Source organism: Manacus candei, unplaced genomic scaffold, assembly GCF_025592945.1.
Source record: "Manacus candei isolate 608988 ecotype Guabito, Panama unplaced genomic scaffold, ASM2559294v1 h1tg000038l, whole genome shotgun sequence".
NCBI lineage: Eukaryota > Metazoa > Chordata > Aves > Passeriformes > Pipridae > Manacus > Manacus candei.
The window spans coordinates 288445-315729 of NW_026138086.1; the positions used below are offsets into that span (position 1 = coordinate 288445).

At 51.8% G+C, this 27285-nt stretch overlaps 1 protein-coding gene across 1 annotated transcript in view; it reads left to right on the forward strand.

Annotated features, from left to right (window-relative positions):
* The window catches only part of CSMD2 (CUB and Sushi multiple domains 2), a 245256-nt gene that overhangs the window by 135324 nt on the left and 82647 nt on the right, over window positions 1-27285 (forward strand). The window contains exons 15-26 of the mRNA XM_051794414.1: window positions 6148-6474; window positions 8518-8712; window positions 11297-11435; window positions 12065-12252; window positions 12828-13016; window positions 13194-13310; window positions 17623-17838; window positions 20652-20840; window positions 22773-22942; window positions 24222-24378; window positions 24978-25169; window positions 26346-26472. Of these exons, the coding sequence (XP_051650374.1) occupies window positions 6148-6474; window positions 8518-8712; window positions 11297-11435; window positions 12065-12252; window positions 12828-13016; window positions 13194-13310; window positions 17623-17838; window positions 20652-20840; window positions 22773-22942; window positions 24222-24378; window positions 24978-25169; window positions 26346-26472 (2206 nt within the window). The remainder of the gene's footprint in view (window positions 1-6147; window positions 6475-8517; window positions 8713-11296; window positions 11436-12064; window positions 12253-12827; window positions 13017-13193; window positions 13311-17622; window positions 17839-20651; window positions 20841-22772; window positions 22943-24221; window positions 24379-24977; window positions 25170-26345; window positions 26473-27285) is intronic.

Genomic DNA, 27285 nt, shown 5'->3' on the forward strand with positions numbered 1-27285 from the left:
CCTGCTGAATAACCTGAACTCCCCTTTGTAAGGACTGCAGCCTTCAGTGTAGAGCTGAGCTCTGCCTTCTGGGAGCCCTGGCTGGGCCAAACCATCAGGGTTGGGACCTGGAAATGCAAAGTGCAGTGGCTGTTTGCCCCAGGAATGTGCTGAACAGAACTGTGTCATTCATATCACTTGACAAGGTTGTCATTTAGCTCTAAATTGAATTGGCAATTGGTCTTTATTTTCTGCCTTTCTCCCTCTCTCTTTATTCTTCTCCTTTATCCCCTTTCCTCCTTCTCCCTTTCCCTTCTCCCTTTCCCTTCTCCCTTTCATATCATTCCTTTTACTCCCTCCTCGTGCAGAGCTGATGGAACAGTTCATATTAACTCCCCAAATGTTTCTCCCTCCTGCTGTAAATGGTTTCTTTCTCCTTTTGCCACTGGACTCATTTACCTGTCTGTTGATGCTGCTGCTTTTAGTGGGTTTTTGGAAGAAGTGCAGGAATTCTGGTCCTTGTTATTCCAGGCTGTTTTGTCATGTGTTTTTTGGGTTTTTTTTTAGTTGTGACTGATGCTTTCCTGGAGCACCCTGCTCCCATTTCCCTGGTGTAATGGCAGGGACACCCTGGGATTATCTCTGCCACCCAGACTGGGACAGGGGATGGGGACTGACCTTACCCTGCCCAAACATGTCACCTCTGGGCACAGGGCAGGGCACAGGTCACATCCCAGTCACATCCCAGCTGGAACCATTCCCAGGACACAGGTTTGTCACCTGCTGAGCCCAGTTCCTGGCTTGGATGGTTTCTGCAGTTGTTCATCAGCTGTAAATCCACGAGGACCCACCAGCACCTTCCCCCTGCCCTGGACCCGAGGGGTTCAGAGCAGCAAAGGGCTGGGAAATGCTCCTTATCCAGCCTGTTCCCCTGAGCCAGAGACCCAGGGTGTCCCTGCAGTGAGGGAAGCAAATTAAATGAAGGCAGGATTACCCTGATCTCTGTTTCCATGGGGGATTTGTAGCTTTTGTTAACAACCTTGTTTCACGCTTGCAGCCATGTAAGACCGTTCCCTTCCTGATTTTAAGCAGGGCACTCTCTCTCAGAGCCCTTGTTCTGCAGCCCTGGTTTATAAAGGGCTGAGATTTAAATGTTTGCTTAAGCAGACAGACGTGCTCAAGTGCTGTGCTGGGCAGGAATCACTTCAGCTCCTTCTTAATGATGAGGAAACAGGTTGTAATTGTTCCCCCATGAGCTCCTCAGGCTTTTTTTTTTGGTGTAACCTCACTGGAGCCAGGCAAACTCTTGGCCCTGGTTTAGCTGTTGCTCTGGGGGGGTCATTCCAGAAAACACCTGATTTTCTGGTGCCTGTTCAGTTGATGCACCTCAGGCCTGTGAACTCCAAGGTTTCTGGACCCGTCGTGTTCCCCAGGGAAACAAACCCCGGGGAGATAAACCAACTAAAACTCTGTGTTTTGTGAGCACAAACAAGTCCCTTTCCCTCTGTGGGACTGTGAGAGGGCCGTGGAACCAGTCCCTGCTGCTCCTCCTTGGGGCTTGTCCCAAATAAGCTGCACATCCTCCAGATAAGCTGCACATCCCTCTTGCCGGGTGAGTTGGGAAGTGCCCCCCGTGTCTGTGTCTGAGGAGAGCTGGCACTCCCCTGGCTCAAACCAGAGCCTGCTTTCTCCTCAGTGTTCCTTTGCCAGAGAGTTCTCCCTGGCAGTTGCAGAGCCACAAGCTGCTCTGGGAGCTGTGATGAATTTTGGGGGTTTTGGGGTCCTCAGCAGAGAGAGCTGGGCTGGGGGGTGTCCCCTCTGTGCCCACCCTCCCCTGGGTGCTGCCAGCTGCCCTCTCAGCCCTCAGCAGCAGGATGCAGTTCCTTGGGTTGTCTCCACGCTGTTATTTCCCTGATTGAACCGGTGGAACTGCTCCCCTGGGGGGGATTTGTGCTGCTCCAGAAGAGCTGTCCTGTGCCAGGGCAGCTGTCCCTGTTCCTGGCAGCAATTGCTCTGCAGGGTGGCTCTGATGGGCTGCTCCTCTTCTCATCTGAACTGGCACTTCCCTGGCTTTGTCAGGAGAGGAGGTTGTCCCTGTCCCCTTCCCTGTGTCCAGGAGGTGGGATGTGGGGCTGTGTTGTGTTGCCATCCCCGATCTGGGCTGCAGAGGAGCCCCCTTGTTTAATCCAACCCTCTCCACGTGGGGTTGGGGTTTGAGGAGGCTGCAGTGGGACCCTCCCAGCTCCCATGGGATGGAGCTGTTGGGTGGGAGTTTGTCTTTCACACTTTGGGGGGTGTAACCCTTTTTAGGGTCACAGCACTCACCCCTCATCCCTCTGGGGTGTCAGGACACTGTGGGGACAGTCCCATGCCAGGCTGTTCCCTGCTCCAGCCTGCAGCACTTGGCACAGGGCTCCAAACCCTGCAGCACAGGAGGGATGAGCTGCCAGAGCAGCACAGCAAAGGCACAGAAACCACTGGGCTCATTTGGAGCTTTTGCCAAAACCCAGCAATTAAAGCTCCATCTTCCTGGGGCCACTGCACCCATTCCCAAGGAGTTGCAGGGAGGGGGAGAGTTCTGTTCCCAATCCACAGGCACACAGGAGAGGATCTTCCTGCAGGACCTTGGAGCACCTCCTGGGCACAGATGGCTGCAGGATCCCTGGCAGACACAGCCCAGCCCTGTCCTGCTGTGGATCAGCAGCTCCCTGGAAGTTTAAGAAACTTTGAGTTGCTCCCAGGTGCTGTTTGAGTGGGTTTGGAACCTGCTCAGAGGCTCCTGCACAGCCTGGTTTAAATCAGTGATATTTTCCTCGAGTTTTGGTGCCCAAAACCTGCCTGCTTTTCATCCTTCTCGACTTCCTGCTGTCCCAGCCCAGTTCAGCCATTCCACCAGAGTGAAATGAGGAGTTTGTTGCTCTGAAATCCAAGAACTCCTGGTTAATATTTGCTCCAAACTCCTTCCCTCACCTCCCACTTGCCGGAGGGTTTGGAGGAGGGAAATGCACCCTGGTGCAGATGTGTTTCTGCAGACACAGAAAGAGGAAAGTGCAAAATATAAAGCACTTTGCTTCCCAGCTGGAGCAGTGCCCTGGGCTTCCAGCACTGTCAGCTCTTTGGGATGTGTGCTTCCCAAGTGAGGAATGCCTCTGATTAACCAGGCTCCTGCTGAGCCCCCGTTTTTCCACTCCATCACCAAGCTGTGCCTAGAGCAGGGATCTTCTTCAAAAGGGAAGGCAAGGAGAAAACCCACTCCTGTCTCCAAGCTCTCTCCCAAGTGGTCACAGTCTGTGGGAACAATATCTAAAAAAACTGAGAGAGAAGTCAGGAGTTTTTATTGTTTCCATGGAGACTGCAATTATTCTTACAGTGGTTTCCTGCTGGGTTTTCCAGCCCCTGTTCCCACGGTGTGACCTCTCCCTGGGGTCAGCCCTGGATCCTCACATGCAGGATGAGCAGGGCTGGAGTGTCTGGGGACACCAGGTGTGGCCTCACGGGAGGAGGGAGGTGGTTTGTGGAGGAGCTGGATCTTTGGAAGGCAGAATAAAACTTGGGAGAGAGAAGATTTGGGTGAGACAACTGCAGGAATTGCTCCTGATGGAGGTGCTGGTGGAGAGCTCTTGGGTTCCCCTGCGTTCAGCCCAGCCTCAGGCATCACCCCCAGGGACATGGGACAGTGTCCCTGTGCCACATCCACCTGTCCCTCTCGACTTCCTGAGCTGTTCCTTCCCTGTTTTCCTGCTCTGAATCAAGGCAGAACCCGGATGATGGTTGTGATGACTTGAACAAATCCCTCGTGCTGGGCCCTTCCTGCCTGTGCTCTCTGCTCTGTCCCTGCTGGCTTCTGCTGGGATTTATTCTGCTGCATTTAATGAAGGGATTTTTCTTATTGCCTTTGCAGTGCTTGGTCAGTAAGAACAATTATTGACAAAGATCAGTGCGGGCTTCATGAACGGGACCCTGTGCCGTGCTCGTAATGAAATGTCCTTTTCTAACATTTAAGAACAAGGGTAATAAATATTAATTCCAGGCTCTGAGGTCTCAGGGCTGTTCCCAGCTCAGGGATCCTGATGGACAGGCTGCAGGCAGCAGGGCTGACCCCTGTCATGTTGGGAATCACTGCTGGCTCCTCGGGGGCTTTTTGCTCCTCGCTGTCTCAGCAGCACAAACAGCACGAGCCAGGCAGTGCTGGGCTGTCTCCCACCTTCCCTGGCTCCAATCCTCCCTCTGACAGCTCTTCTCCCTGCCTGTGCCATGTTGTCAAACAGCTCCTGCCTGGATCCTGGTGGCCAGCACTGCAGAGGGGTGCTGTGGATCCCAGCCCTGCCCAGTGCAGCCCCGGAGCTGAAACGTCTCCTCATGGGGAAGAAAAAGCCCCTCAACTTAAAAAGAGGAAGGAAATTTGTCCTATCACAGGCACCAGGATCTCAGTGAGGATCCCTCTGGACCAGAAGAACTTGGACCTGGTTCTTGGCCTTAGTCCTGCAGCCCCAACTTGCCTTTCTGCTCACTGACCTTATGGCAACTCCAAATCCTCATTTGCTCCTCTGCAGTGGAGACTTTTGGAGTTGTTTTTTTTTTATCAGCTCCTTTTTAATCTGTCACTTTGTTTTATCTAGCAAAGGTTAATTTTATATTCTTCCCTCACCCTGCCTCTGCCTTCCCTTTGTCAGCAAGTTCTTTGTTGTTGGTATTTTGTGAGCTGAGCTGTGCTGCACCTCTCTCTGCCTGGCTGGTGGGATGCTGGAGGTCCTCTGGCTGAATGCTAATTTACCACTTGGGGTTTAAAAATTTATAGGAGACACCTCGTTCCTGGGAGGGGTTTCTGCCACTCAGCTGTTTCCCTGGGTGTGAATGCAATATTTCTTAGGCAGATTATACCCTGCTTATGCTGACAGAATTATTTGACAGCATCCCCTGATATTTCAGCAGCTTGTAAAGAGCCCAAATCCTGAGGATATTTTGCAGTTTGTTTTCTCTCTAATCTGTTCCCTTTGTTGCTGAGAGCAGGGAATGGATGGTGTGGCCTTGATAACGTCATGGTAACCTCCATTTCTTGGATCCCAACCCATCCAGTGTTGAAGGGAAGGCAGAGGGAAAATAACAGAGGGAGGGCTGAGCAGTGATCCAAATAATTGTATAAATGCCAAACTCAACCCAGGCTCATCCTCTGCTCAATGTCCCTTTGCCAGGAATTAGGGAGATGTATGTTCCCAGTAATGGGTTTTACCAAGGGTGATGGGGGGGAAAAAAGGATGAGCAGAGCATCCATACATAAAATATCCCAAACTCTGGGCAGGTACCACTTGAGAGGCAGCCTTGCTTTTCCAGGTTAATGGGCCTTGTCAGCTGCAATACAGTATATATTGAAAACCCTGGAGGGCTGAAGGGTTTTTTCCTACACACTCTTCCCCTCAACTCCACTTAAAGGAGGTTTGATTGTTTTCCTGGGAATTGCAGCCTGGCTGGAGGCCTCTTTTTGGGAACATGCTGTCCCAGCAGAAGTCAGTGATTTATTTGTGATGGGAGGAGGAGTTTCCCCCTCCCCCTGGGGGAATTGTCCCAACCCCCTGGTGCTGGGGGGGAAACTTGGGAATATTCTTGGGCTGCTCCTCCAAGCCTTCATTTCTCAGTGCTCACACAGGCCCAGAGAGCTGCCCAAGGACATAAATTGCCTCATGGCTCCTTCTCAAAGGACTCAGCAGTTTATTGCTGGACCCCAGAAATATTTAATGCGGGATGGGCACGGTCTGGGTGGAAGGAGGTGTGTGAGTGCAGTGGGGTCACACCTGGTGAGGAGCACGGGGGAAAAACTCATTTAGCAATGGGAAGGTCACCTGAAAGGGCAGGGGTTATTTTTTTAAGCAAATCCTGAGAATTCTGCACTGCCCTCAGAATTATCTGCAGTTGGCCCAGCAGTTTAAATCTGAAAGCTTGGCCATGGGCAGCAGCAGAGGAGAGGCTGGAGCTGTGCATGGAGTAAGGGCTGAGTCGGTTCCTTCCTCCAGGTTCTCGTGCCACAACAGAAGACCTTGCTGCAGACCCCAACTTTGATTTTATTTCGGTTTTATTTCGATTCCATCCCCTTGGAATCAGCCCAGCCCTCCAACCCCTCCAGGTCCCTCTGCTGCCTGGTTGACGGGTTGGGTTTTGTTTTTTTTCTTGCAGTCTCCTGCTTTTTCAACTTCACCAGCCCGGCGGGGATCGTGCTGTCCCCCAACTACCCCGAGGAGTACGGCAGCAGCCTGCACTGCGTGTGGCTCATCATCGCCAAGCCCGAGAGCAGGATCCACTTGGCCTTCAACGACTTCGACGTGGAGCCCCAGTTTGATTTCCTGGCCGTGAAGGACGGCGGCACCGCTGAGTCCCCGGTGCTGGGCACTTTCTCAGGGAGCCAGATCCCCTCCTCCCTGACCAGCAGCGGCCACGTGGCCAGGCTGGAGTTCCAGACCGACCACTCCATGGAGAAGAGAGGCTTCAACATCACCTTCACCAGTGAGTTTGGCCCCCCTTTTTTAAAATTAAGTTGTTTTTCCTCGTAACTTTTAATAGCTGCTTCCGAGCTACACAATTTGCATTTGAGCTGGCATGAAGGCAGCACACCCTGCCAGCAGTGTCCTCTGTGTGGTGTGAAGGAATCCCAACCACACACCAGGTCAAAAAAAGGTTGTTTCTTCTCTCTGAGGCCTCAGGAACACCCTCAATGCAGAGAAAGGTAATGGCTGTGAAAATATGGAAATCTTACAGTGTAAGTAAGAGATAAACAAGTTTTAATCTCTCTCAAGCTAAAGCAGCAGAAAAATGAATCTACCTAGCACAGGAGTCTTGATGGACAGTCAAGGATGATATCAGAGAATATGCTGAGATGGAAGGGACCCCTGAGGATCATCAAGTCCATCTCCTGGCCCTGCACAGGACATGCTGACAGCTGTCTTGTTTAGGACCTAAATGCTGAAATGTCCCCTGCAAACCCTCCTGGTTTGCATTTCACACTCTGAATTCTTGCTGGGAACTGGTGGGTCAGAGACTGAGCTCAGTAAAGCTGTTGGGATTCCAGAGGAAATCTGGAAAAGTGGGGATTACCTCAGATTTGCAGTTGGGTAAACTGGGGATTGGTGGCAAGCTTAGAGCTGGTGGCACAAGTTCTTGTCCAGGAATAAAAACCCAATGTGGCCCTGGGTTATGTGTCCCTGGAGCAGCCAGGATTTGTGTTCTCCCATCAGGAGATGTGTCCATGGCTTTACAAGAAGGCTGGAGAGGGACTTTGGGCAAGGGTGGGTAGTGACAGGACAAGGGGAAGGGCCTTAAGCTGAAGGAGAGCAGGTTTAGATTGGATATGGGAAAGAAATCCTTCCCTGGGAGGGTGGGGAGGCCCTGGCACAGGTTGCCCAGAGGAGCTGTGGCTGCCCCATCCCTGGAAGTGTCCAAGGCCAGGTTGGAGCAACCTGTGCTAGTGGAAGGAGATAACCCCTCCAAGCCAAAGCAGGCTGTGACTCTGGGATTCTCTGGGCTCCCTGCTCTGCCTCTGGGGTTGAGGGCAGCTCTGTGGGCAGCTCTGGGCTGGTTGTGTTCATCAGCCAACACCCCCCTCCTCTGCTGAGAGCTAAGAGAGATGCAAGGCTTTGAAGATGAAGGCAAACATGTAGCACTGCCTTATATAACATAAAGCCCTGAAATTTCCACAGATGGATTTGGCTCCACGTTAAGTCCAGTCTTCAAATCTCCAGTGAATGCCACGGCAATTTTACCCTCATATTGTCCTGTAATTTTCTAAAGAGCATTATTAAACCTACTCAGCAGAACTGATAAATGGCTTTGTTATAATGGCCTTTCGTGGCACAGCTAAATTAATAGCCTTTCTAGCCATGATTGCAAAGCCTTTATTTAAAAAAAAAAAAAAAAAAAGGGAAAAATCAGAGGGCTTAAGAAAACATTTGCCAAACTTCAGCAGGCTGGAGGCTCCTCAGGTGAAGGGGTTTGTGTGAGGGGGTATCAGAGCCAGGATTGAGCCCCAGATCCTGTCAGGAGGGTGACACCTCACCCAGGAACTGGTGGTGCCCTCCCTGTGCATCTCCCATCCATCACCCACCCCTGGTGTATAAAGACATTTTAAAACAATTTTTACTGGTGTAAATGGGCTTTCAAGTGCAGAGGAATTAATTTGTTCTGACTGCTTGAAGTTCTGAACTGAGCCCTATCTCTATTTTGAGTATTTATAAATACATATATGTGTATTTTCATATTTGGAGATGTCTGAGGAGGTGACTTGGTCCTGCAGGCTCTTCTCTGGCCCTGTCACTGCTGGATCTCAGCCCCTCTTGGGTCATCATCATCATCATCATCATGGCCAAGCTTCGGGAACAAGATTTGGGGGGGGCTCAACTGGTTTTAACCTCGTCCCTCCCCTCAGGCTGCAAAGAAAACACTTGGGAACTGAGAAAAACAAAGTTTGATGTTCAGCCAGCTTGGTTTTGGGGCAGGGGTGGAGGGAAACGAGACGCTGACCCTTCCCTTGCCTCCCTTTCCCCCCTCCCTCAGCGTTCCGGCACAACGAGTGCCCCGACCCCGGCGTGCCGGTCAACGGGAAGCGTTTTGGGGACAGCCTGCAGCTGGGCAGCTCCGTGTCCTTCCTGTGTGACGAGGGCTTCATCCGCACCCACGGCTCCGAGACCGTCACCTGCGTCCTGCAGGAGGGCAACGTGGTGTGGAACCACCCCGTGCTCAGGTGTGAAGGTCAGTCCTGCTGCTCGGAGGGTCTTGGGGTGGTTTGGGCTGGGAGGGAGCTCAGAGAGCGTCCAGTGCCACCCCCTGCCCTGGGCAGGGACACCTTCCACTGTCCCAGGTTGCTCCAAGCTGGCCTTGGATGCTCCCAGGGCTGGGGCAGCCACAGCTTCTCTGGGCAACCTGTGCCAGGGCCTGCCCACCCTCCCAGGGGAGAGTATCTCCTCAGCATCCCCTCAAATCACAGAATCCCAGAATCAGCTGGGTTGGAAGGGACCTCCCAGATCATCAAGTCCAACCCTTGATCCAACCCCGCTGTGGTTCCCAGCCCATGGCACTGATGCCACATCCAGTCCCATCTTAAAAACCTCCAGGGATGGAGAATCCACCACTTCCCTGGGCAGCCCATTCCAATGGCTGAGCACCCTCTCTGCAAAGAAATTCTTCCTAATCTCCAACCTAACCCTCCCCTGGCACAGCTGAAGACCCAGCCTGGAGGACGAGGATTTCCCCTGGCTCTGGAGGGTGTTGTCTCTGCACAGCAGAGTTTCCTCAGCAGGAAGTGCCAGTCCAATAATAACAAACCCCTGGTTTGTTTTCCAGGTTTTTTTTTTTTTGGGGGGGGGGGAAGTGAATGCTGGGGGTTTTCTTTTATTGCTCAGTTCTTGTTACAACAGGTGTTTTTTTCTAATAACAGGAATAAAAGGTTGTGATTTAGGGATAGCTGAAAGCTCCCCTGCTGCTCTTGTCAGGAGGGAATTAAACAACAGGCAATGGAAGATCCGTGGTGCTGTTTTTCTGTCCTGATTTTTTGAGATGTAAAATGTAGGATGTTTATATAATGAAGTCCTGTCAATGGACTTTGGTGGTTAAGAGCTTGAAATTTTGCATTTACATCTCCTGGCCACCACAGCCAACCCAGATGTGGGGGAGATGGGCTGAATTAAAGGCCCATATACAGATTTCAAAGCTTTTTTTTAGTCCTTTAAAGCTTCTACTCTGGAAAAAGAGAAGGGAAGAAAGAGCTCATTAGGAGTGGAAAGTCTTCCTCTGCCCTCTGTTCTCAGGGAAGTGATGCCCTGCACTGGTGTTTTCAGCAATTTGAGTAACAAGTGCTGTGCTCTTGAGAAATAGTCCTGGAATATTGAGCAATAATTTCAGTAATTGTCATGTGTTGCTCGAGTGGATGAGCAGCAGAAATTGCACAATCTTGCCCATTGTGTTTGAGGTGGAAAGAAGAAGGTGTCAATTGTGTTCAACAAGTTTTATATAATAAGAAAACCGGACTTTTTATGTTCTTATATAATTTTTCTTCAGCTGACAGAAGGTAGATTTAATTCAGGGTTCCCTTTACTTTCAAAGCACGAGCCTTTAAGTTTTTTGTATTTTTAAATATAGGCAGGAAACATACATTAAATAATACACTTTTAATCAACTTTTCTCTTTGGAAGCTTTGATAACCTTGTGCCATCAACTCGTGCCTTTTCCTCTTGATCACAGTGGTGAGTTCTTTGACTCGCCCTTCAGTCTGCACTGGATAAGTGGACATTTTAATTACCCTTTTTAAACAAGGAGGAAGCACAGAGATCTAAAGTACTGTTTAGCACTTGAAAAAAATTTAATGGGAAAGAAAGAGACCTAGAAAAAAAGGAGTTGAAAGATGGGGAGAAGCCCTGACAGGAGATGATGTGGCTTTGGGGCAGAAAGGAGCCTCTCATTCAAAAATAATTGCTTTGGATCCAGTTGAGATCAAATGACTTTCATCTGCCTCCTTCCCATCAGCAGGGGGGGGTTTAGGCCCAGACTGACATATTTTAGGTCACTCCCAGGGTGACATTGGGTGGCCCTTGGGCTGGCCCTGGGTCGGTGCTTCAGCAGCTGCTCCTTAGAGCTGGTCCCACAGGCCCCAAGGACAAGACCTGGCAGTTTTTTGAGGGCTGTGGGATTTTTCCACCTCTGATCCATCAGCTCCAGTGTCTTTTCTTTTTTTTTCCCCCCCAGAAAATATAATAATAATATACCTTCAGCTTCTGCTGGTGGCACGAGGGACCACGGTGTGGAATAAATGCCGTGGTCTGGTGATGTCCCTCGTGGTAGAAAAGCCACGACTCAATTACCACAGGCAGGAAAGGATTTCTGGCACCTGCAGCTGCTGAAATGCAAACTGACCTTGCAGATTCCTCTGCTTTTATGTCTAACAATTATTATTACACCCTGTCCCCTCGGAGCCACTGCTCAAGGTCAGGCTGCTGGCTCCCCCAGGGACAGGAGCAGATTACTGTGTCTTCATTCTAAACTGAAAAGGCAATTTCTTACCAGTTCCTGTTGGTGTTTCTGATTATTTTTAACAGGTGGGAGACAGCAGTGCATGAAAGCTTTGCATGGCAGGATGGCCCTGCCTTGGCAGGGAGGGAGCATCTGATGGTGCTGCAGCTTCTGTGCTGCTCTTCACCCAAATTTAAACACGTGCAGACGTGGCACTGAGGGACATGGTTTAGTGGGGGACTTGGCAGCGTTAGACTTGATAATATTAGGAGGCTTTTTCCAGCCTCTGTGGTGGCTGATTGTGTGAATTGTGCCATTTCCTTGTCCCCAGCACCCTGTGGTGGCCACCTGACGTCGCCCAGTGGCACCATCCTGTCCCCTGGCTGGCCTGGCTTCTACAAGGACTCGCTGAGCTGTGCCTGGGTCATCGAGGCCCAGCCTGGCTACCCCATCAAGATCACCTTTGACAGGTGCTGCTCCAAACTCCCTCTCTGGGGGTGTTCTGGGTGGTTCCTGGGGGGTTGAGGTGCAGCCCAGGCGAGGAACGAGCTGCTCCGTGCGTGTCTGGCACTGAGGTTCTCTCCTCCCCTTTTTTATTTATCAACTGACAAGGCATTAAAATTCACCTGACATTCAAGTAGAAAAGATGGGAAATAGTGATTTTTTTCCCCTGTTTTGACTCACTCCTGCTCCTCTGCAGTGTTATTTTAGGCACGGGCAGGACACGTTTTTGGAGGCTGAGCCTCCCCCGCGTTCCTGGGGGAGCAGCAGCAGGGAGGATCTGCTCCAGGCTTGGGAATGCTGAGTCTCTTGGCTTCCCCTGGATTGCACAGCTGGAGGAGGGGCTGTGCTCTCCTGACTCCTGTGTCTGGGAGGGGATTGTTGCTGCAAGGGCTGCTCGGTGTCAGCAGATGAGGGAGGTGAGGGGTCAGCAAGAAACACGGGGCTGACGGGCTCCAGGGAGATGCTCAGGCAGGAGGAAGGCCCCCACCTCTCCCCCCGTGGCCTGTGCTGCCTCCTGGTTGTTCCAGCTCCCTCAGGGCTGCAGTTCAGCAAACTGAGCCACGTGGGGTGCTCAGTTCCCCCGTGGCCCTTCCAGGTTCAAGACGGAGGTGAACTACGACACGCTGGAAGTGCGGGACGGCCGCTCCTACTCCTCCCCCCTGATCGGGGTCTACGACGGGACCCAGGTGCCCCAGTTCCTCATCAGCACCAGCAACTACCTCTACCTCCTGTTCACCACTGACAAAAGCCACTCTGACATTGGCTTTCAGATCCGATACGAAAGTGAGTGCGGGGTCTCGGGGTCATTCCGTGTCATCCCGTGTTCTCCAGCAGCACAGTGGCCTCGGTCTGGGGCCCCTTGGATCTCCTTTTCCCTGTGCCAGGCAGTTCTCACTGCTCAGGGGCTGGGGAGGGAGAAGCTGCACTGCTTTGTGCCAGTGGAGGAGCAGTTTCTGCCTTTTCTGGAATCCTGGAATGGTTTGGGTGGGAAGGGACCTCAAAGCTCACCTTGTTCTAACCCCTCGCTGTGGGCAAGGGGCACCTTCCACTGGACCAGGTTGCTCAGAGCCCCTTCCAGCCTGGCCTTGGCCACTTCCAGGGACGGGGAGTCCACAACCATCGACCAGCTTGGCTGTTTATATAGAGTTTTTCAGTTTTTATTTTAGGAGGCAGGGGTGAGTTCCCAGAGTCCCAGAACATCCTGCCGTAGATCCCACACGGATCGCAAATCCAGCTCCCGGCCCCAAGAATCCCAGCAGTTCCTCTCTCTATTCCACCTCTCACTTCGGGGGTAACCTGCAGGGTTTGGGGTGAGCTCTGGGAGGGGCTGAGCAGTGACTGAGGCTTTGTTGGCACAGCTGTGAAGCTCCAGTCCGACCACTGCCTGGACCCCGGGATCCCGGTGAACGGGCAGCGCCACGGCAACGATTTCTACGTGGGAGCCCTGGTGACCTTCAGCTGTGACTCAGGATACACCCTGAGTGACAGCGAGGCCCTGGAGTGTGAGCCCAACTTCCAGTGGAGCCGCCCCCTGCCCAGCTGTGAGGGTAAGGGCACATCTGCAGGGGGGGCAAACCCCGCCCTGGCACATCTGGGAATCTCCCAGTGACATCTGATCCGTGGGTTTTCTTTGATTTTGGGGGGCTGGGCTTTGTTTTGCCTCCTGGAAGAGCTGATGGCCCTCATTAGGGGGTTGTCTGAGTGGTTTTGTTCTCCCTCTGCAGCTCTCTGTGGAGGTTACATCCGTGGCTCCAGTGGTACCATCCTGTCCCCAGGCTTCCCCGATTTCTATCCCAACAACTTGAACTGCACGTGGACAATAGAAACATCCCATGGAAAAGGTGAGGAGCCTCCAGCTTGGAGCAGTTTGGGAGGCCTGAAGGATGGTGGTGAGTGGGAGAGAAGCTGCTCCCTGTGTAAACCAGGAATTTCTCTCAGTAGTGGTGGTGCTCACGGGCTTGGCCAGTTCTGCCACCACCCAAACCTTGTCTCTGGATAAGATGCAGAGGATTTTGGTGTCAGAACTAGTCACCCTTTCAAAGTGGAGAGGATTAAGAGGGGAAGGTGGTTCTCTGTCAACCACAACCTGTGGCAGGTGTTGTGTCCTGTTTCAGACCTTTGTGGCAGTATCCTGAAAATCAGGAAAGAGAGAGAAAGAGATCTGTAGATCCAAATATCCTGAAATGCAGCGTTTGGATGCCTGGTAATGGCAGGAATGTCCCACAGAGGAGGGAGGAGCTGCCACTGCCACCCCTGCAGGAATGTTTGGTGGCCCTTTCAGGCTGGGTCACTGTCTGGGGAACATTTTACAGCTGGAGAAGTGGGAGCACGTAGGAAATCATTCCCAGACATGGGATAGGACCTGGGCTCTCAGTTCCCAGCTCTGCCTCTCCCCTTTTCCCACTACCCAGGAGTATTTCCAGTGCAAATATGTTCAGGCCAGGCTCCTGTGCAGGCCAAGCTCTTGCCTATTGGAGGAAAAGTCGAGGAAAAGTATCACTGATGATCAGAGAGCAGGTTTGATGAGGGGAGGGGGGTAATTCCTCACGATCCAGCAGCAGCTCCTGGGCTCACACAGAGGATACAAAGCCTTTAGATGACTTTCTCACTCTTCCATAACTCTCCTGCCGTACCCGATACCGGCACGGCGGGAGGGCTCATGAGCCAATTTGCCAAATTCCATTTGTATTACAGCAAATAAACTTGTCAATGAACAGCACAGTGCATTAAGGGAACCATCACATGCTGGGAAAAGTGTTCTGTGGAGTGGCTGCAATCCACTCTCCAATTAATCCACTCTGCCTGGGCTCCAGCTCTCCGGTGAGACGTTGTGTTATCCCGGAGCCCAGCTCGGCCCAGGGCACCAAACTGGCTCTGTTTGACATGAGAAAGTGCAGCTCTGATGGCCTGGCTGCTTTTATGTCAACATCAGAGGGAATTCTTCAGGCCAAGGCTGGAAAAAACCACGGGTTTTTTTTTGGCTGGCAGGGATTTGTCTGTAAATCCAGGGGTGTTTGTTCTCTGGGCTCTGGGAGATGCTGCTGGGGCCAGTTCAGGGCAGAGGGAACAGCCCAGCCCTGCCAGCAGGGCACTGTGGGCACTCCTGGACCATCCCAACAACTCAGCCTTGGCTCTGAGCATCCCTGTGGACTGCTTTCCACAGCATCACATTATAACTGAATATTCCATTTATCCTTCCCTCTATCCAAGTGCTTGTTGAAGGTTTGCTGGTCACATGGAAGCGTTTCCTTCCAAGAAATGGAGGTCAGAGAGGCTGGAGACCAACACAAAGCCTCTCCCATGGAACTGGGAAGCAGGAGGGCTCACAGGGACATCCCAGCTTTATCCCTGTGCAGCAGCTCATTGCTCCTTGATCACCTTCCCTGTCCCAGGCAGAAGGATTTGAATGACCCAAAGCAAAAGGGCTCCTCTTGACTTTGACAATTCCTTCTTTATACCCAAGTAAATATTAAATGGAGCCTGACAGAACATTTTTGGTTCCACTGGTGCCCCTGCAAAATTCCAGAGAGGCAGGAAGCTTCCAATAGTTTCCAAGTGTTTATTGCTCCTACCAGTCAGCTGAAAATAGATCTGACCTGTGAGTGACATGTGGGGAGGGCAAAATGTCTTTAATTCTCCCTGTTTATCATCTGAGAGGAAATTCGTGCCCTCAGTTTTACCCAGCCCAACCTAAGGAACAGAAATAATATCACCCCACAAAAATCAACCCAACACAAGGGCAGTTCAGTCCCCAGAGCTGGAGGACTGCAGGTTTTTTAAGGTAAAACCTCCAAGCACACGAGGAGAGCCAGTTAAGGGCTGTGGAACTGTTGCCATAAGGGCTAATTATAAACTCATTTTAAAGGATTTGTGACCGATTAAACCTTTGCTCTGGTCTGAAATTTACTGTGGCACAGAATGTCTCTGCAAACACAAGGTTGGTGTTTTGTTTTGGTTTTTTTTTTTCCTTCCCATTCTCTGCAGAAGAAACAGCAAAACAAATTATAGGGAGAAGAAATCACTTTGAAGCTCTCAGATTAAAAATAATAGTCTCCCTTTAAGCATTTAAATACCTTTAAAATTAAGCTGCTTTTAAACTCAAATTGTAGAGCTTGTGAGGCCATAAAGTAACTCAGTGTCTGCAGTGACATAAAAATAACTGTTGGAACAGCCAAGCTGGGGCAATTAAGGAACTTGTGTGCTGGCCACGTGTGGGATGTTCCCAAAGACCTGGGAGGGAAGAACCTGGGAGAGGCCAAAACTTCCTCCCAAGGGGCAGTGGAGGGGCAGGAGCTGATCTGTGAGCAGGGACAGGACAGAAGGGGCTTTGGGAAAAGGAAAACCACAGCAAGGAAAATCAGAGAGTGCTTGAGTTGTGTAAATGTGTTCCCTGCTGGCAGCAGAACTGTTCAGACTGCTGGTGGAGGGATGTGTGGGATGTGCAGGGATGTGTGGGATGTGCAGGATGTGCCAGATGTGTGGGATGTGTAAGATGTGTGGGATGTTTAGGGGTGTGTGGGATGTGTGGGATTTGTAGGATGTGCAGCATGTACAAGATATGTGGGATGTGCAGGATGTGTAGGATGCATTGTAGGGATGTTTAGAGATGTGTGGGATGTTTAGGGATGTTTAGGGATGTGCAGAGTGTGCAAGATGTGTGGGATATGTAGGATGTGCAAGATGTGTGGGATGTGTAGGATGTTTAGGGATGTGTGGGATGTGTGGGATTTGTAGGATGTGCAGGATGTACAAGATATGTGGGATGTGCAGGATGTGTAGGATGCGTTGTAGGGATGTGTGGGATGTGTTGTAGGGATGTTTAGAGATGTGTGGGATGTTTAGGGATGTGTGGGATGTGCAAGATGTGTAGGATATGTAGGATGTGTAGGATGTGTGGGATGTGTGGGATGTGAGGGCTGTGTCTCTCCAGATGGATTCTGAGGAGGGTGAATCCCAATCCTACGCAATCAGGGGCTCAGGAGCCCTGCCCTGGGCACTCAGAAACCGAGCTGAGATATTGGGCTGAAAAAAAGCCATATAAATGCAAAGAGGCTTTTTATTGCTCGCCGTGGCTTTGCCTTGTTAACTCGCTGTGACGAGGATGTGACAGGGGTTCTGATCTCAGGTCCTGCCTGCCTTTGCTCCCTCCAAGCTGTTGCTGCCATTTTTTGTTGGTTTTTATTTATTTTTTTTATTTTTTCCCCTTCAAAGATGGAATTATTTTCCACACAATAAGTGTTTCTAATGGCGTTTGAATTCCAGCATGAAAAAAAAATCACCCCGCTGGAGGCTCCTGCAAAACCCTGAAGTGCTTCCCATTCTGTGTCTGGAGGTGTGAAGGATGCTTTAAGTAATCCATTACTCCTTTCTAGCTCATTTCCAAAATGCAGCAAGGTCACAGCCTTCTCCCAAAAAAATGTTTCAAATTGTTGAAATCGAATTTGGGAGACGAGACAAAATACTTGTCCCGTGTTTGGCTGTTCCTTCTGTGGCTGGATCTGTTGTGGGGTTTGTTTTTGGCAGTGTAATGTGAATAAAAGTGTAGGATTTTCTTGGAGCAACCTGCACTAGTGGGAGGTGTCCCTGCCCATGGCAGGGGGGTGGGATTAGACAGTCTTGAAAGTCCCTTCCTACCCCAACCATTGCATGATTTTGTGATTCAGTCCCATCACGGGAAGGCAGGGAAGGTCCCTGCAGTTCCACCACTGACACTCTTCATCTTCTGGAAGAGCCTCTCTGACCTTGATACTTGGCATAAGTCCTATTTTTCCAGGTATGAATTCCTTCTGGAACATGCTTGTTTTCAAGTCCTCACAGCTACAGCTCTTGCTGCTCTTGCTCTCTATTTAAAGGTCAACACTGTTCTAATAAAACACCTCTCAGAGCTGCCAGGCTGCTCCTGCTGCTGCTGCTGCTCCTGCTGCTGTTCCCACATTCCCGAGGCACAGGAGTCCCACATCCCCACTGCCTGGCCCTGTGCTGGGCCTTGTCCCACACCCTGGGTTCAGGGGTTTTATCTGTTTTGTTTCTAACACGGTTTTCCCTGGGATGTCCCCCCTCACTGAGCTGCTCCTGGGGGGGATCGGGGCGGGCTCGGGGAGAGCCGTGGGGACCCTGGGAGTGAAACCACCTCTGCTCCTCCCTCCCCTGCAGGCGTGTTCTTCACCTTCCACACCTTTCACCTGGAGAATGGGCACGACTACCTCCTGATCACCGAGAACAGCAGCTTTGCCCAGCCCCTGCAGCAGCTGACGGGGTCCCGCCTGCCGGCCCCGCTCAGCGCGGGGCTCTTCGGCAACTTCTCGGCCCAGATCCGCTTCATCTCCGACTTCTCCATGTCCTACGAGGGCTTCAACATCACCTTCTCAGGTAAGAGCAGTGCTGGGGGAAGAGTTGATCCTTTCCCTTCCTGCTTTGCTGCAAATCACAGGACGGGTTGGGTCGGGAGGGATCTTAAAGGTTCTCCTCTTCCCACCCGGCCTTGGAGCCTTCCAGGGATGGAGCAGCCACAGCTTCTCTGGGCAACCTGTGCCAGGGCCTCCCCACCCTCCTTTTCCCATTATCCAAGGGTCATCTCTCTATTCCAGGTATTGCCTTTTAGGGGACAAGGAGGAGAGGGGAGAAAGGGTGAAAGCCTGGGATAAAATCTGGAAAAGCAGAGATGGAGGGAGATTTTTTTTGAACTGGAACTTGCTGCTCTTGGGCATCCACATGGGATTATTGGGCTGTGGTTCCTCAGTGGCATCATCCCGATGGTCCTGTGCCATGAGCCATCCCCCAGGGGAGTTTTCTTTCAGTGGAGGAGTTTTCTTTCAGTGGAAAACACACTGATGCCCATTTTGCCCTTGGCCATTTTGTTTTCATTCCCTCTCCGAAGAGTTCCATGAATAATGTGATATTTGTTCTCTGCTTCCAGCCTGGCCTTGGACCCTTCCAGGGATGGGGCAGCCACAGCTTCTCTGGGCAACCCATGCCAGGGCCTCCCCACCCTCACAGGAAAGGATTCCTTCCTGATATCCCACCCAAATTTCCCCTTTTCCAATATGAATCCATTCCCACTTGTGCTGTCCCTCCAGGCTCTTGTCCAAAGTCCCCTTCAGGCACTGGAAAGGGCTCCAGGGTCTCTCTGGAGCATCTCTTCTCCAGGCTGGACACTCCCAGCCCTCCCAGCCTGGCTCTGGGGCAGAGGCACATCCAGGACAGGCTGCAGAGGTTGGTCACTGGCTGAGCATCCAAGTGGAGCGACAAACCAGAGGCACAGAGAGAGACCAGACGGGTGATGGGAGTGACTCTGCCCTGCTCCTTGGCCAAGAAGTCCAGATTGCTCAGCACAGCCCTCCAAAAGCTCCCATCTGTCCCAGCTTGCCCTGCTGGAGAGGCTGTACCTGCTGCAATGATTTTCCTCGGATAACCAGAGCAGGCTTGGGGGGAAAGAGGGACAGTGCTGCCCATGGGGCTGGAACTGTGTCCAGAAACAGAGAGAGGAGGAGGAGGGGGAGGAGGGAGAAAGCAGTGAACATACCTACAGGGATTTAATTCCAGAGGGTTCAGTCCTGTCACCCCCTTGTAAGCACTCCCTGTGTGGTGATCTCTGGCTGAAGGGCACCTGCTGCTTGACTGTGTCCTCCAACCTGGAGTCCTGCAGAGGACTCTCAAGCATTTGCCTGTGCACACATTCCAGGGAATGTCAATCTTTGCTGCCTGAGTGCCCTGACAAGCCATTCCCCAAAAACAATCAGTTAAGGGACACAAGTTTATTGCCTGGGTGCTGTTCTTTAATGCATCTCCGTGTCCTTCCGAGTCCTGAGGCCACAGCTGCGAATTCAGCACTTGGGGCTGGAAGAGAAATGCCCATTTTTATTGTGGGAGCTTCGGTGCTGACACACTCACTGAGGGACAGAGCTGTTGCCATAGATGCAGATAAAACCTGGTTTCCAGTGCCTTTGTTCTGGCCTCTGAAGTTCAGGGATTTGCATGTGATACTCTGTGGAAACCAGTCAGAGAATTTCCAATTAACTTTCGTTTTGATGAGGGGGAAAATGGCTTTTTGCCTTTCAAAAGCTCGCCTCTAATTATAACTCTGATTTTCCATGTATTTGGAGGCCGCTTTCCTCTCTTGGAAAGCAAAGCTGGGAGCCAGTTATATTTTTAGCTCCCTTTACATGCATATATATATATATATATATATATATATATTTATGTGCAGACTTTATACTTTGCAGGTCTGTTATTTTTTCAAAAAAAACAACCCTCCAGAGAGGTTTGCTCTGACGTGTTTTGTGGTCAAAGACCCAGTTCTGGCTCTCAGCCGAGATCCTACGTGACCTTTCTTTCAGCAGCAGCTCAAGTGTTTTCTCCTGCACTCCCCAAACAAGATGCTGCATCCATTCATTTCCAGGATTAGTAATGGAGAGGCAGCAGGAATCCCACCGGGATCAATCCATCTCCGTCTGCCTGAAGCAGAGGGGGAATGACAAATCTCCATCGTGCTTTGTCACCCCTGGTGTCACCTGGCTGGTTGTGTGACAGCAGGGACAGGGAATGGGACTTGTTGTGTTTTGAATCAAGGGGCTGAGACCCCCAAAAATCCAATTTCCCAGTCCAAACCCCCCCTCCCACAACTCACCCCAGTGTGAGAGGGGTTTGTCCAGACACAACACAAGACTCAATATGGGGAGAAGGGAATTATATTCCAATTATTACACAACTAAATATTATAATGCATTATAGACACAATCTTAACTCTCTCTCCTGTGGTGAAGCAATATTTACATTGGATCAAATCTCTTTTCCCTCCAATAAAAGTCCAGAAGGGAAGAAGGAAAGATCCTTTCCACTTTCAGAGCAGCAGTGTCTCTCCTCTTCCATGCAGCAGTTGTGGCTGGAGTTGTAGCTGGATCTCCCTCTCCATTACACAGGGACAGGGAATGGAACCTGGGGTGGTTTTGGGGGTTTGAATCGAGGTGATGTCCCTGGGGGGGTTGAACGTAGAGAGACCTGAGATCCAGGTGGGTCTTCATGGCTCAAACAGGTCATCCATCCTCATGGATCCTGAGGTTCACAAAGCTCTGGAATCAGAACTTCCCTGCAGGTGGAACCAACACTGGGAGCTCCCTCCTCATCCTCGGGGGGAGGATGGAACGTGAGGCATCACCCCATAACCGTCTGTCTGTCCCTTCCAGAGTACGACTTGGAGCCCTGTGACGAGCCAGAGGTGCCAGCCTACAGCATCAGGAAGGGGCTGCAGTTCGGGGTGGGGGACGTGCTCACCTTCTCCTGCTTCCCGGGGTACCGGCTGGAAGGAGCCCCCCGGCTCACCTGCCTCGGGGGGAGGCGGCGGGTGTGGAGTTCGCCTCTGCCAAGGTGTGTTGGTAGGTGGTCATGTGCTTTCATTTTGCTTGGTTGGTCCCGCTGTGCTGGCTGGTTGTAGGTGGGCAGGGATGGGGGGGTGTCCCTCGGGGTGGGGGGTGTCCCTCGGGATGGGGGATGTCCCTTGGGATGGGGGATGTCCCCCCGGGATGGGCGATGTCCCCCCGGGATGTGGTCGCTCCGCTCATGGGGGGGTCGGTGCAGGGATGGGGAGAGGGAGCTGGGATGAGCTGGGATGAGCTTTCAGCCCTGCAAGTCCTTTTTGAGCCCCTCCAGCCGTTAGTTACACAACAAATAAATAAATCTGAGGCCGGAGGAGAGGGAGGATTCCTCTGCAGCACTGAGCTGGCTCCTGGCTGTCCTCCCTGGGGGCAGATGGGGGGCAGAGACCCTTCCCTGGCAGGGCTGGGGAGCACCCCCTGCCCAGCCCACGGCACCTGGTAAAGGAACAGAGGTCCAACTTGTACTGCAGAAAGGCAGGAGGATGCTCCAGGCCTTGGCAAAAAGATGGAACCCATTTTTTTGTCGTACAGTTGAAGCAGGAGGTTGTTCAGAGCTCTGGTGCTGCCCAGAGCCAGGAGGGATTTATCCAGAGCAGGCAGGGCAGGTCTCTCACCTGTTTGCAGCGTGGCAGAGCCTGCCAGGGCCATTGTCCTGATCTGTGGGTGACCTTTGAGGGCCCTTGCAGAGCAGACATCCCCCCCAGAGCCAGCCTGGTCTCTCCTCTCATCCCGCGGTGCCGAATGCGTTTCCCGGCACTGCGGAATGCTGAGGTCACAGGGCTGCATCATCCTGCTGTGCCAGGCAGCTCTTCAGGGCATGAATAATAACCAGGCTGCAGATAAAGCTAATCAGGGGAACGGGAATCAAACAGAATCATTTACAAAGCTTTTCAAGCCGATCCTCAGAGCTCAGCCCTGCGTGGACACGGTGGCTGCCATTTCCCTGCTGCAGCTGGCTCAGAAGGGTTTGTGGTGACAGGTCGGGCTCTGTGCTGATGGCCCAGAGCTCTGGGCAGGGTGACAGCCCTGTCACAGCATCCCCAGCTCGTGTCACAGCAGCCCCAGCTCAGATCTCTGTGCTCACCCCGGGTGGAGATGGAAACTGGAGACTTGCTCGTTAAGATCACAGGAGATTTAATTGCTTTTCCAGGCACTCTGTATTCAGGTCCTGTTCTAGAGATGGTGAGGAGAGAACTGAGGGTGTTTTGTTCCTTTGTCCAGCCCCGCTGTCCAGGGCAGGAACTCTCCACACCAGCTGCTGCTTCCAGCAGATCCCGGGTGCTGATGTGTCCAGCACCATCCCTGGGGAATCTGTGCCAAAGTGAGGGCCCTGCTTTTGGTACATGGCAAGAGAGGAGGAGAAAGTCCCCCCCAAAGTGCCTCCTCTGGGTGTATCTGCTGCTACTGCTTTGACCCTTCCTTAGGGGAGCAGCAGAGGCAGTGCAGGTTCCCTGTGGGGAGGTTGTGAGGCAGAGATTGTGTCCTCAAAGCTTGTAATTAAAATATGAAATACAGAGGTGAGGGGTGGTTATTTTCCAGCAGCATTAAATTGTCATCTCCTGACATCCAGGACAGGTTTGAGCTTCCAAAGCTGCCACCTCTTCCTTCTCTAAATGGCATCATTCTACCCAGTTTTGAGTCCCACAAACCTTCTGACTTCAAATTTGGCTCCAAGTCAGATGGTGTTTACAGTGCTCAGAGTAGAGGAGGAGGCAGGTCTGGAGAAGGAGGGGAGAAGTCTGAGCAGGAAAATGTGATGGAGCAGGGACAGACTGCAGGTTGTAGGGAACAACAGCAGGGAAAAGCCTCTTTCCTTCTTCCTGAGTGCAGGAAGGAGTGAGGAACTGTGGCCTTTGGAGGAATCACGTGCATGTGTGGCATGGCCAGAAGGTCCACGTGGTTATTAAAATGTGCTTTTGTGTCTTGGTGCAGCTGAATGTGGCTCCTCTGTCACTGGAACCCAGGGTGTGCTGCTGTCCCCCAACTACCCACTCAACTACAACAACAACCACGAGTGCATCTACTCCATCCAGACCCAGCCAGGGAAGGGGATCCAGCTGAAAGCCAGGACCTTTGAGCTGGAGGCAGGAGATGTCCTCAAGGTAAGTCAGTGAAGCTGCCCCTGAGAGCAAGGTCTGAAAGGGAAGGGATGTTCTATTTAATGGAATTAGGTGGGACTGACCTGGAAGATGCCACCCAGGCCCAGACAGGGTGATGATCCCTGGGACAGACTCATAGCAGGACTGCTGACAGGCAGTCACTGCTGTGACATGAAGTGATTGCCACAGCACTCTGCAAGACAGCAGCAAAATCCCCAGGGACCCTGTAAACTTCAGTTCCTCCCTGCATAATTGCACAGGAAAAACTGGTAACACATGGGGAAGCTGGAGGGTTTTAGCTTTATTTTAGTACTTTTAAGAATCAAGGCTGATTTGTCCCGAAAAGGGGGTTATTTAAATGCAGAGCTCCAGACTCTTCAGCGTTGCCATAATCAGATTAATCTGCATTTACAAGCTTCAGGACTCTATGGAGGAGGAGACAAATCCAGGCTGAGTTTCTATTAAGCACAAAGCAATGGGTTTGAAGGAGGCATTAATATCACTGATGCTGAGCCATCTTCCAGGAACGCCTCTGTCCTTACTGAAGTGCCATATTCCTGCACTCCAAGAGAGCTGTAATCCACATATTTTCAGCTCACAGATGACTGGAAAGAGAGAAAGATTTCCAGTTAATGCAGAGACTATACTCGTTGTCAAAGGAATTATGTTCCCTCGCCAGGTTTGTCATCAACTTCTCATCTGCTTCCCGGGAAGGTTCCCATCGATCTCCACGAGCGAGGAGCTGCTCTTTGTCCTCACAGAGAATCCTGCTGTCTGAAAGAAAGGAAAAACCCCATTTGGGCTTTTTCTTAACTAATAAATAGCAGGTTCAAGGCTCATCTGTGAGTCAGTCTGGGGAGAAAATGTTTTTTCTCAGGAGCTGATTCTTTGCAAAGAGGGATGAATTCAGGAGACACAGCCCTGAGAGCAGAGTGAGCTCCGTGTGAGGAGGAGGAGGTGGATCCTCCAGGGTGTAAATCCTGCTCCTCAGCTGAGCAGCACCGTGGAGTCTCATCAGGACAGACTCTTTATTTCACTTCAGAGGCTTTGTCCCTGTTTGCACTTGTGGATCATGGATTGGTTCGGGTTGGAAAGGACCTTAAAACCAACTTTTTCCACCCCCTGCCCTGGGCAGGGACACCTTCCACCATCCCAGTCTGCTCCAACCTGCCCTTGGACACTTCCAGGGCTGGGGCAGCCACATTCTCTGGGCAGTGCTGGTTTGGTCCCTGAAGCAGTGATTAAACCCAGGTTCTCAGTCCGTGTTTCTGGTCCCTCCCAGGTCTATGATGGCACCAACAGCTCTGCCCGGCTGCTGGGCACCTTCAGCCGCTCGGACATGCTGGGCACCAGCATCAACAGCACCTCCAGCTCCATGTGGCTGGAGTTCATCACCAACTCTGCCAACACCAGCAAAGGCTTTGAGCTGCAGTTTTCCAGTGAGTTTTAAGCCCATGTGCTCGTGTGGGGGGGTGAAGGGGTGTTTCTGTGCCACAGTTGCATGACCGGGGCAAAGAGCCCTTTCCGTAAAGATCTTATACCCTAAGAGGAATTGGAGTGTGGGAGATCACAGAATCCCAGGATCACTGAGGCTGGAAAAGCCCTCCCAGCCCCTGGATCCACCCTGTGCCCCATCCCCACCCTGTCCCCCAGCCCAGAGCACTCAGTGCCACAACCAGTCCTTCCTTGGACATCTCCAGGGCTGGGGACTCCAAACCTCCCTGGGCAGCCCCTTCCAAGGCCTGACCACCCTTTTCATGAGGAAATTCGTCCTGGTGTCCAACCTGACCCTTGCACAACTGGAGGCCCTTCCCTCTCCTCCTGTCCCTTGTTCCCTGGGAGATGATTGAACCTTTTCTGCTGTGGCCACACAGAAATTCGGATTTAAAGCCGAGCCACCAGATTTCTGGGACCTCACTCAAAACATTAATTAAAAAAACCCACTGATTTTCAATATGCTGCCTTTGGGGCTGTGTTAACATGTCCTGGCTGGGAAATACCTGATGCAGACAAACAGCTGCCCTTCCTCTCCCTGCAGGTTTCGAGCTCATCAAGTGCGAGGACCCCGGAGTGCCCCAGTTCGGGTACAAGGTGCACGACGAGGGGCACTTTGCTGGCAGCTCCGTGTCCTTCAGCTGTGACCCCGGGTACACCCTGAGGGGCAGCAGGGTCCTGGGCTGCCTGACTGGCGAGAGGAGAGCGTGGGACCAGCCCCTGCCAACCTGTGTAGGTGAGACACCTCTGGCTCTTCAAACTGGGCATCACCTCGATGCCCACCAGGGCCCTTTGGCCCTGCTTTGCTAACACATGTGTCATTACCTCTGATATTAATGCATTCATTAGAGGATCTTGTGTAAGATCCTCTTACACAAGGCTGAGAGCACTCCAAGCAGTTTTAACATGAAACATTCCTTTTTTGGTTTTGTTTTTGTTTTTTCCCACTCCTTGTCCTTTCACTTGGACACGTTAAACTTGAGGGCACCTTCTGATAATGCCAGGCATCAACGTGTGTCCAGGCATCTGCCAGCTCAGAGTCAGGCCTGTTTGAGAGCTGCTTGGCATCTGATCCCACCCTCAGACATTTTAATTAACCCCCCTCATCCTTCCTAAGCCAAATCCTGAGTTCCCTTTTACCTGGAGATCTTCTTGCTTGGAAAATTGTGGTATTATTGGGTGTCCAAATGAAGGGCTGTTGGGCTGGGACTTTACAGCTCCATCATTAGCTGTGTCCAGGACATGGGGAGGTTCTTGCACTCTCTCCAACCAACTCCACAACTGCCCTCGTGGTTGTGATGTGCCAGACACTGCCACTCTGTCCTCCCCTGAGTCAGGACCACTCCTGCAGTAACTCTTTGCTGAATTTTTTGCTGATTATTGAGGTAAAAAGACAAAATTCTGTGATTTGTGTGCCTTCTTAACCTTCACCCTGTTTGCTCTGCATTTATTGTGTATGAGGCCGTGCCTGAGTTTCTTAAGAAAACCTTAAGAACTGAAAGTTAAAGAATTTTAATGGCTATGTTACAGAAATTACTCAAAATCCTCACATTCTTTTGGAGTTCATTCACACAGACACATGTTGGGCTTCTTTGTTTTCCCACACTGATGAATACAGGCAGAAGATTTGAGCTGTCTCGCCCCCCATGAGTAGACTGGGGGAACAGGATGCTCCCCACAGTCAGAAAGATGGAGGGAAGCTTTGACAGCCCATCAGATCTGCCCAGAAATGCAGAATTATTCTGCCAACTCAACCTTTTCGCTGAATTAAATTCCCTTTATCTTTGCTCTGGGGGCTTTAAGAATCCCTGGGAAGGGCAGGAAATACTCCCAGTTGTATTTGTAGGAGGAGATTTGTGTTGTTGCCGAGTGAGAACCTGAATCTGCCCCCTGCCCCCTGTGTGTGTTCCAGCTGAGTGTGGAGGGACCATCAGAGGAGAGGCCTCGGGGCGGATCCTGTCCCCGGGTTACCCGACCCCCTACGACCACAACCTCAACTGCATCTGGACCATCGAGGCAGAGCCTGGCTGCACCATAGGGTGAGTGGGGCTTGGCTCTCTTGGCACATCCAGCTGATTTTTCCAGAGCCACAGTTCCATAAAGAACGTCCCGTGGCTCGGAGGGAAGGGTCGAGCCCTGGTGCAGCTCCTGCCAGGCTGGGCAGAGTCAGGGGTGGTTTGGGTTGGAAGTGACCTTAAAAATCATCCAGTTCCAAACAGGGACACCTCCCACCAGCCCAGGTTGCTCAGAGGCCAGAGTGGCATCACTGCTCCTTTCTTTTCCCAGTTCCAGGCAGGGACACCTCCCACCAGCCCAGGTTGCTCAGAGGCCCTGAGTGGCATCACTGCTCCTTTCTTTTCCCAGCTGTGGTGTCCTGGATGGTGCCACAGCTCCATGTGCTGCTGCTGCCTGTGGTGTTACCAGGTCCAAACAACACCCCAGAGCTCCTGTGTGCACCTACAGTGAGAGCTTCCCACCCCTCTCCTCATGGGATGTACTGAGAGTCACACCTTTCCCACCACGTTGGTGTGGAATGTCCCAGCAGTGACACGATCCTGAAGTGAGGATGTGTGCAGGAAGTTGCAGGGAATCATCCCAGGAGAGGTTCAGGGGAGGTAATTCTGGGTGTGCTTCATCTCCCTGCAGGGGATGAGCTCTGCCCTGCTGTGTCTGGGAGAGGGAATGTTCAGGTGTGAGGGTGCCCAGGGGTGGGTGGGCAGCTGGAAAACTGAGGCCCCAGGGCTCAGCCTTCATCTCCTCCCTGCATTGTTGATTGTTTTAATAACACAGAGAGCACACACAAAGCCATTATCCTCCTGAAGGATGACTTGAGGTTGTTTCTAAACATCTGC